Raw genomic sequence first — 10,134 nt, forward strand, 5'->3', positions numbered from 1 at the left:
CATCCCCCCCCCCCCTCCCCATATGGATTTGGAGAGTTGTTGCCACGTCCCAGTGGTGGAAGTATCATATAATATGAAAGAGGGCATTCAATTATACTACAATGATCAATTAGGAGGCCGAAGCCCTAAAGGAAGTGATGCAATAGGTGACTGAGGCGAGAACATTTAAGTAAACTGTACCTTGGGGTCTCTTATATATCAAAGGGGGTTTCAAAGGACGCATATACGCTTCAACCTGTGGCTTCAGCCCTACAGGAAATGACTCAGCAAGTGCTCCATCTCGTTGCACCTGCACCCAGCGGCTCGCTTGCAAGATTTTGGCCTGAAGTTCTTCCCAGACCTATACCCTAACAGTCCAACATGCATATCTGAGAATCAGGCCTCTCTTCAATAATGACAAAATGTTATGAGAGAAATACAGATTCACTTTTTGTTATCTCATAAGCGTGGTGGTGCCGGCTCCTTTTGACCTTTTGACCCCAGACTTCAAAGACGTGGCCACAGGCCAGCTGTGTCTATACACATTAAGCCACAAATGTACACCTCCATCCCGCAAAAAATGGGGCCTAGAAACTAACCTCTGTCTTATGTACAGTGACTGTACTGTTGGAGGTCATGCCCCTTTTCCGGCCTTTTCGAGATAGCTAGGGATGCTAAAATGTTTACACACATTTCCCGGGGCCCCGAGAACGACATATCCAAGATTTGTAGTTCTAGCCCATAGAGAAAAAAAGTTTTCCCAAATGTGTTGCCTGCAAGACCTAATGGTTCAGAATGTGGTGGAAAAACAGTTTTTGAGATAGGAAGGTCCTACCGCCCTGAAATTTGAATACCATATTCTAGGGCCTAACTGGGACCCCCGCACCGAAACTTGGCCCGGTCGGACCCCGAGTGCAGGAAGGGGGGGCCTGGACTTTCATAATCTTCGCTCGGTGAATGTAAAGGATGTTTGGTCGGATGTTATGACGAAGAATCATAATGTGAATGGGAATATTCTATTAAAGGGATAGTTCACCCATTTAGAACCGGCGTTCTATCATTATAAAATCGCTATTGTAATGTAAATCAATATATAAAAAAATATCAGTCTAAACCAGTCTCCCCTTGGCCCATTTTTCCTCATCTAATTTTCTCCCGAAATGACGTCAAATGACGCGTTTGACGTCATTTCGGGAGAAACCTCTCTTCCCGCTAGATGGGCCGAGGACTACAACACACTTTTGGTGGCAAATTTGCCGGAAATTTTTCCACCAATAAGGAATGAGAGGGGGCGGGAGCTTGCACGCTTGCACGCTCAGCTCGCGTACTGAGCGGGAATGAGAGGGACGGGAGACCGACACAAACCTCTGACCATGGCAGAAGCAACAGCTGAGTTTGAAAATATATTGCTGCATTGTGATATTCAGGGCTATTTGTATGAGCCAGAATACAGCGAGGAAGAACTGAGACGAATAGAGGAGGAGGCTGCTGAGGCTGCAGCTGAACAAGCCTTGCCTGTTGCCGAGGAGCCGGATCGCGCCGGAGTGAACTGGTGGTGTACCTGTTTGCTCTGTTCACCTATGGAGACTCACAAAGGGTCCCGGTGCTGCAGCGAATTTCAGCGATGCCAGTTTCTTCGCGATGAAATGGCTGAATCTGGCGAGGAAGGGGCCGTGTGTGTAACATCTCACCCAGGCTTTACGCCTCATCTGAACCGTTGGGTATTGGACACTTATTTCCGGACCCAGAAAGTCAACTGGAAACGCCAGCCAAAGCCCGCCGGGAGAAACGGACGTCTGAGCACAGAGTAAGTGTTTGTTTACTAACACATTGGCTACAATCGTTTTGAGTCACGGGGAACGTGACAATGTAGTTATCCGAAAGTAGCCGACCTTATTGGCAGAGCATAGGCTACGTTACGTTAGCTTCAAGTCTGTGTAATGCTGTAGGCTACTCAAGGCATAATTTATCTTGCTTTTGCTAATTTTGTTCTTTCTTTCTTAGACAGTATAGGCTAACATCTTACCGGCATTTCCTGGAGTGGATACTGCAAGGTGAGAGACTTGGGAGAGGCAATCGCCTTGTTTTGCCAGCGTGTGTTGTCCAGGCCATCAGGGCTAATTACCCAACACAAGATGGGCAGTACCGTGGCTACCAGGAGACGGTAGATGCCCAAGATGAGCTGTGATATTTAGCAAACTCACCATACGTTTTGTTTTTGTATATAGTTTATATTTTATGAATAAAACTTCAAATTCATGTTGGTTGTTGTGATTTGTTTACTATACCAAATGATGTTACACTAAAGTAGGCCTGCTGTATAAGATGAACACTTATTTCAACTGGGGAGAAAAGGTTTACATATATGGTCGTTTTAATATCCATCCGTCTCGGAGCTCCGAGGACGTTGCCTAGCGACACGCACAAACACGCCCCTTTTCCGAGAGACGCCGAGATCGTTTAATGGCCTGTGGCATGTGCCACCGCGACCACTGACATACCATGGCATATGCCGTTCTGGAACGGTAACTGCCGTTCTGAAACGGTAACTACCGTTCTGAAACGGTAACTGCCGTCGCGACCACTGACATACCATGGCATATGCCGTTCTGGAACGGTAACTGCCGTTCTGAAACGGTAACTACCGTTCTGAAACGGTAATGCCATGGCATATGCCTTTCTGGAACGGTAACTACCGTTCTGAAACGGTAACTGCCGTTCAGGTGGAACGGTAACTGCAGTTCCCAACAATGGTATGTGACACCAGCATAACTCCTCCGTATAATTTCAAGACAGGTATTGCCATAAATGTAAAGGTATATATATTTGGTATTTATTGACACAATATCACAACATAACGCCGTAAATAAAGGGATTTACACGTTTCTCTCGTCCGTGCTGTTGTTATGATATTTCCGATCTGTTTGTTGTTGCTTTTGTAATGACAGATGCTTTTGAAAACAGCCGGACTTGCTCCGGTGACGGTAGTTATAGCCTAGCCTTCTAGGTGGCCATAGAGCTATAGTCTATTGCTTTGTTCCAATATCCATACTATCCGCAGTCATTATACTTTATTTTAGTATGACTTCTTTTAGTAGGCCTACGTAGTGCGTTGCAATTAAGATCAGGGCGAAAGGAAGTGTAGTGAAAGGACCCGGATGGTATACTCAAACGGTCAAACCGATGAGTGTGGATTGATGTACACCTTTCGTGCTCCACGGCAGCGATCTAATAGCTACGTAGCTGAAGAGGCGGAGCCAGGCTGAGCCAACGTCGGCGCATTTTCTTTAATAGGTCCATGCATTTTCCACGTATCCTGCATTAATGGAGTCATTTTGTTGTTTTAATAGCTTTATAACTACTATGTGTAAAGAGTTCACCGTTCAAAGCGAGATGTTTATTGCGGTTGCGATCGTAGTTTCCGGTTAGTGCACCAGAGCCAGGTCCCTATAGGGGTGGCACTGTAGGCTATGGCTAGACAGTCATCCATTTTTCCACTCGTGTTTTATCAAGATGTTCTAGTAGCGTAGCCTATAATAAAGCCTATACTGTATGACTGCTTCAGCTCATAACTATTCAATAGGCCAAATATTAAGTTTTGCATTTGTTGTTATTGGTGTTTAACCAAATAATTTAAGCAGGCCTATAGGTTCCTATCATTTAACCCTGATCCAGTGTCATAAACCTTTCTATATCGACATGATCCAGTGGTATCATGGCATACAGGCCAAAAGTTGTTCCGCTGGCAAGCCAATTATGTTAATCGGAAGTTCCATTTCCTACTGGAACCACCGTTTTTCCGCTGGCATGCCACTCATGTAAAATGGTATTACCAGTTTCTACTGGCACCTACCGTTTTTCCGCTGGCATGCCACTCATGGAAAATGGTAATTACCAGTTTCTACTGGCACCTACCGTTTTTCCGCTGGCATGCCACTCATGGAAAATGGTAATTACCAGTTTCTACTGGCACCTACCGTTTTTCCGATGGCATGCCACTCATGGAAAATGGTAATTACCAGTTTCTGACTCCATTAATGCAGGATACGTGGAAAATGCATGGACCTATTAAAGAAAATGCGCCGACGTTGGCTCAGCCTGGCTCCGCCTCTTCAGCTACGTAGCTATTAGATCGCTGCCGTGGAGCACGAAAGGTGTACATCAATCCACACTCATCGGTTTGACCGTTTGAGTATACCATCCGGGTCCTTTCACTACACTTCCTTTCGCCCTGATCTTAATTGCAACGCACTACGTAGGCCTACTAAAAGAAGTCATACTAAAATAAAGTATAATGACTGCGGATAGTATGGATATTGGAACAAAGCAATAGACTATAGCTCTATGGCCACCTAGAAGGCTAGGCTATAACTACCGTCACCGGAGCAAGTCCGGCTGTTTTCAAAAGCATCTGTCATTACAAAAGCAACAACAAACAGATCGGAAATATCATAACAACAGCACGGACGAGAGAAACGTGTAAATCCCTTTATTTACGGCGTTATGTTGTGATATTGTGTCAATAAATACCAAATATATATACCTTTACATTTATGGCAATACCTGTCTTGAAATTATACGGAGGAGTTATGCTGGTGTCACATACCATTGTTGGGAACTGCAGTTACCGTTCCACCTGAACGGCAGTTACCGTTTCAGAACGGTAGTTACCGTTCCAGAAAGGCATATGCCATGGCATTACCGTTTCAGAACGGTAGTTACCGTTTCAGAACGGCAGTTACCGTTCCAGAACGGCATATGCCATGGTATGTCAGTGGTCGCGACGGCAGTTACCGTTTCAGAACGGCAGTTACCGTTCCAGAACGGCATATGCCATGGTATGTCAGTGGTCGCGGTGGCACATGCCACAGGCCAATAAACGATCTCGGCCCTACTGCCTTTTCCTCGGAAGTCGATCTCGCCATCTCGTTTGAACTCAGCGGTGACCGAGCGAGGCTTCCGAGATAGAATTGAAGATGGATGCGCCCAGTGTGACATTCAGTGAACTGTTTTCATTGTGTTTGGACCGCTTTGGTGGTTTAAATCGCAATTTCAATCACTCGTATTGCTGTAATAACTTACATATGCAGATGAAACATTGAAACATGAAATTAAGTGAAAATTGTAGAAGTTCAAATGGCTGCGTTTTCGTAAATAATATAAATGAAAATAGTAGTAGTAGTCGGCCAATGCTACCGCAACAATAGCTTTCCGGGTGGCGTCCATGTTTTTCTCCGACGACCTACGCTCAAAACATAATAAAACGATTTTAGTGTGGGCGTGGCGTCCGATCCGAGATCCGAGTCGGCTCGCAGAGAATACTCGAACGCACCAATAGCCTACTTGATATGCTGAAATACTGTCATGAGCAAATGTTTGATGTACAGTAATATAGTACAGTAATATACAAATGATACCTAAGTAGCCTACTTATAAATCTATTCTTGCTACATTCATACATGATGGCTGTATGTTGAACCTACTTTGCAACTTCGTGATTTATACCACAAATTGTAGTTTTAACCATATGGAAAAAAATGTAATGACAGAAATTTAAATAATTATTGCAGTGAAGTTTGTTATGATGAACATGGGTTTATACAGGAGTCCAAGGTAAGGTAGTAAAAACAATAAGATTTTATTCACAAAGGAAAATGATCCAATATTTACAAAGATAAGATTGAAAACAAATGTTTTACAAAAGATACGTTTAAATAGATAAAATAGGTCAGATGTCCCTCTCAGAAGCGCCTTTTTAATTCAGCCACTGCCGCCTCCTTTGGTGGTTTTGGCACTGGTGCAATGTTAGGTGGCAGCGCAGGCTGGGGCAGGGCAAGTGAGGATGTTGAAACCTTATATCGAATCGTTGGGTTTCGTCTCCTGGTTATGACACTTGTGACAAGTGTGTCAATGAACTGGGTGGTGTGTGGAATAAAAATCTGCTTCACGACCCACTGCTTGGATCTCCTGCAAAACACTTGGTTGAAGCGTGGTTGTCCTGCATAAGAAATTAAAAATAATTATAGATAAGACTATGAAGGCAACATTTGAGATGCTGTACTTTTTTCAAATGAAATACCTGAATTATTCAGCTAAATCTGCAAACCGTGTAAGCTGTGAAAATTATATTCTTGATTCTTCATTGAGCCACTCTTACTACACACCTGTCTTGGTTGTGGCCTGCTTTCTTTTGACAATGTTTTCATTGTGCTCCAAACATGCAAGATGACCCCTTTCTCTCATTCCCTGGAAAGAGAATCCCTGCCTTTTTGGGAGGTACTTGAGCATTGCACTGTGAAAGATCTCCAGCGGCCCTGTATGCAATAAAATAAAAAGGGAAAAGAATATGAGAATGAAAACATGATCATTACGGAGTGATTTTGTAAAGTATTCAAGCTTATAAGGAGAACTATTATGAACTCACCAGTGTGTTTGAACAGGGCCATCTGTTCCAGGTCTTTCAAAAGCCTTTTGTCATTTACCAGCGATTCGAGATTTTCAAACGCTGAAGACTCCCTCTTCATCCATTGGCGCTTGCTTTGCTCCTGGGCTGTTAGAGGATGATGTCCACACCGGTTTGTTTGTCCATCATCCTCCGTCCATTCATGCTCATTACACACGTGGTGTAGAATGGACTGCCATCTGCATTTCAGTATCTGTATGAAACAAGTATTATTTACAATTATAAGACTATATATTTTTGGTCTCTAAAAAACAGATGAACAAAGCCTTTGATTCCTTACCTCTGTATCACCCTTGCTTGTTGCACAGGTAAACCACATGTGGTTTATGATTGACCTATGAAAGAAAAGAAAATTAGTAATTTAGAAACTTACAAAACAATGAAAAGCTTGGCACTTTACAAACCAACACTGACCTGCTCCATGCAGCAAGAATTTCGTTCCCTTTAATTGCTCCTTTCCTCTGTATCTTCTTCCTCAAACCTGAAAGAATAAATGTAACATAAGTTCGGTCCCCTCACAACATTTGTTGAATTGTTTTGTAAAGTACAGCCAAATCCCATCCTTTTATCTGCAATATATAAATCACTGTGCTGCAAAGCTCTGGACATGATTTGTGAATGGGGAGGGCTGGAGAATGGGGGAGGATTATGTTTTGTTGTGTGTGTACAGGGAAGGCAAAAAATACATACCTTTCGCTGTATGCCAGATGTCAAACTCATGCTGAACATTGGGGAATTCTTCCCTCATGATCTTGCGTATCGATGTTGAGCGGTCCGTGGTCATCACCTCAATATCTAAGCCATCACCCATGATCTCATTCATGCCTCTTTTGAAACCGAGTGGTTCCATGGCAACAGAGCTGCCGGCTTCTGTAGACTAGAAAATAAAGTTGAATAGTTACTTGAATTTAATAATAATTTTCACAGCAGCAATAATAACATATATTTTTATTTTCCAGTGTTAATCTTTTATTTACCTGCAGCAGTTCTGTGTGAATAATCTCCTTGGTGTCGTCCAACATGAGGGTGTAATGGCAGTACTTGGCACTGAAACCTGGGGTGTCACACCGGCCATCCCCTGACAAGTGTAGCTTCTTCCCATCCTCCTGTTCTAGGTACACTCTGGCCATGATTTCTTTTCTCTGTTGTTGATATAGGTCTTCAATGGCAGGGTGCAAGTAAGCCTTCTGCATCTCATAAAATGTAGTCTTGGCGATCATTTGGACATTCATGGTCTTGCACCAGTCTGACAGTTCAGTGTACGTGCCACCCCTGAACTCAACAGCTGCCGCTGCGAGGAGGTTCACCTCTGCCATTCCCCTCACTTCAGGCGATGATCTCCATGTCCCGGAATGTCCAGCAAGACATGTCCACGTCACCTTCCTTTGCGCCCCACAGTCAAAGACAGTTTTTGATGACAGAGGCTTGCCGCACATCTGGCAAAATTTGAAAAGTGACATCAAGCAGGACTCATTCACAATGATCTTCTTTCCATGCCAGTCATTGATGCCTTCATCTTCTGATGAAGACGTTGACGTGGGGGTGACAGTTGTGTTGGGCTGATAGTTTTCGTCTGCTTCACCCACAGTGCTAAAACTTGAATCAAGGGTCCCAGGTGTGTCGGGGCACGATGTCTGCAAAACAAAGAGGTTTATTTTTAATTGTAAAGATGACCAATTATATAAATATTATTCCTTTAGAATGATTAGTTGAAAGTTAGAAAGTGTTATCTTGTGCAAGTAATATATTGGCAAAATATTTGATTTAGATCATTTGTAAAGTAGCCTTTTCAGAATCTTACCGATAGTCCTTGGTCCGAGGGAAAGGTTTTCACTGGTGTGGATGTCAAAGGGAAGGTCTTCAGCGGGTTGGAGGATGCAGAGAGAGTCAATGCGCAATGACCACTATCAGCGTTCTGTAATGACACAGGCATTTAGTTTGTCATGTTTTTGGTACCACACACACAAAAATTGAATGTAGGGACAAGAATAAAACTGCTCAATATGCATTTGCTTCCTAGTATAATGTTAGATTATATCACTCACTGAAAAGGCTTTTTTCCTGCTTTACTTTGTTTTTGAACTATTTTAGCAATTTGCCCCGATAGCTGCTATTCGTTTGGGTCACGTGACGTCACTGTAGCTTTGCGCCACCACCTTGACGACCGATCTCACCCACTGACCCATTGATTTCAGTGGTAACTCATGCCGGCAATTTGTTGTGCAGTGGGCAGTACATACTACATACCTAGCGCAAGGCAACGGGCAATGCTCGTTCAAAACTCATCCCCGGCGTCCATAGCGAAATCGACAGTAATTCTAAGCAAGCACACAGAGACCCGGGTAGCAGCCGAGGGAGCGTATCTATGATCCCGGGTCCTATGTTCCCCGGGTCCTATGTTCCCCTCTTTGTAAGAGACTGGGGAACAAAGGACCGCTTTTCCCAAAAAGGGTCCTATGTTCCCCGATATGTTAGTTTTTCCACCATTACTGCCAAATACCGGCCGAGAAAACTACCATTGCAAGTGTTTACCTTTTGTGGAAGAGGGAGACGTCGGAGAACCTGACGCAGTCTTTTCATACGCCGGTAAACAAACCCCGAGAAGCCCAATCCCTACGAGAGCCCCCCGCGCTACGGCCAACCGGATGCGCAGAGCCTTTGGCCGTGATATTATTATACAAATTATATTATATACTAAGAGCTCCGGGAGTCGCAAACGGCATTGGGAACATAGGACCCTTTTCACTGCTAGTGAGCTCTAGCAGTAAACTGAAGTGCTCACTAGTAGCAGCACAGAAATATAGTAGAATATTACGACAGTCTTACCTGTAGGCGACTGCGTTTCGCTGCGGGAGGTGCATTAGAAGCCCCGGCCTGTTCGTCACCTGGGAACGCGCCCACAGCGAAGACGGACGGAAGAGCAGTTGGTTTGAGTGCGGACCTTATCTTGCCGAAAAGTCTTCCATCAAAATCCTCCAGTTTGAAATGGAGACTGCATATCGTTTTTCCTTTTATAATTTCCATCCCGGTGTCTTCTCCAACTCTGGGGTTGTTTATCGCCCGCAGCCATAGTTTGCAACGATGAGCGTCTTTCACTGGCAAACCGTGAAAACTTACACTCTGTCCCAACCTCGACTTTTCGGTGCAACCGGGTACCAAACAACCACTGGGCATGATTGCTTTTGGAAAAACGAGTCAAAACTAGTCAACGACGGTTCGTGAATAACTTCGTGAATGTTTGTTTGCTCGCATGGGTCCTTCCCCCTTTTAATTGAAAGAGGTGGGCGGGCAGCGAGCGCAATGCACTGTGGTAGTTGGAGGTTTTCTCACTTTGAGCCAGAGAGACCATGAAAACACTCTTTCTGCCTTTTTTCAGGCTAGGATGAACCAATTTAATTTTTTTTCACATTTATAATACATTGAATTATTTAATTCATAAAACCTTCATATTCCCACCGGTGAACTATCCCTTTAATGTCTTGATATCATCTTTCGTCTCAACACTTCTGCTGCAGCCGCTTAAAGTCTCACTCCGAGAACCTTAAAATATGAATCAATCCATTAGAAGTATGAAAATATCTTCCCGGTCGTGCAACAGGGCAAACAAGGTGTCCTTTGACATCTACGTTTCGAGACGATTGCAACAGTGCCACACATGATCATATTTGAATATGTTTCGGGGTAGTAATTAG

General features: G+C 43.9%; 1 protein-coding gene and 1 long non-coding RNA gene across 3 annotated transcripts; one reads left to right on the forward strand and one right to left on the reverse strand.

The window, feature by feature from the left end:
• Positions 1–997: 997 nt before the first annotated feature.
• LOC132461098 (uncharacterized) lies at positions 998–2,238 on the forward strand. Its single transcript, XR_009526523.1, has 2 exons — positions 998–1,786; positions 1,988–2,238. It is a non-coding gene; the product is annotated as an uncharacterized LOC132461098 (long non-coding RNA).
• Positions 2,239–5,593: 3,355 nt separating this feature from the next.
• LOC132461227 (uncharacterized) lies at positions 5,594–9,697 on the reverse strand. 2 transcript variants are annotated; one of them, XM_060056274.1, is made up of 9 exons: positions 9,269–9,695; positions 8,244–8,357; positions 7,420–8,076; positions 7,133–7,319; positions 6,857–6,923; positions 6,723–6,777; positions 6,404–6,635; positions 6,144–6,293; positions 5,594–5,977 (listed from the first exon to the last, which is right to left on the reverse strand). In XM_060056274.1, exons 1-9 carry the CDS (start codon positions 9,614–9,616, stop codon positions 5,721–5,723), a joined length of 2,067 nt encoding a protein of 688 aa, XP_059912257.1. In that variant the 5' UTR covers positions 9,617–9,695; the 3' UTR covers positions 5,594–5,720. The 2 variants fall into 2 exon arrangements, with proteins under 2 accessions (XP_059912257.1, XP_059912258.1); XM_060056275.1 differs by lacking the exon at positions 6,144–6,293 and having other exon boundaries at positions 9,269–9,697.
• Between the last annotated feature and the right edge of the window lie 437 nt (positions 9,698–10,134).

Source organism: Gadus macrocephalus, chromosome 7 (assembly GCF_031168955.1).
Source record: "Gadus macrocephalus chromosome 7, ASM3116895v1".
NCBI lineage: Eukaryota > Metazoa > Chordata > Actinopteri > Gadiformes > Gadidae > Gadus > Gadus macrocephalus.

Bases quoted from the DNA above. Each gene is read 5' to 3' on its own strand.
- LOC132461227 (XM_060056274.1), bottom strand. From the start codon at position 9,616: ATGCCCAGTGGTTGTTTGGTACCCGGTTGCACCGAAAAGTCGAGGTTG. The intron at 8,358-9,268 runs GTAAGACTGTCG...GTGTCATTACAG, and splicing joins CGAAACGCAGTCGCCTACAG to AACGCTGATAGTGGTCATTG. The intron at 6,778-6,856 runs GTCAGTGTTGGT...TTTCTTTCATAG, and splicing joins ATTCTTGCTGCATGGAGCAG to GTCAATCATAAACCACATGT.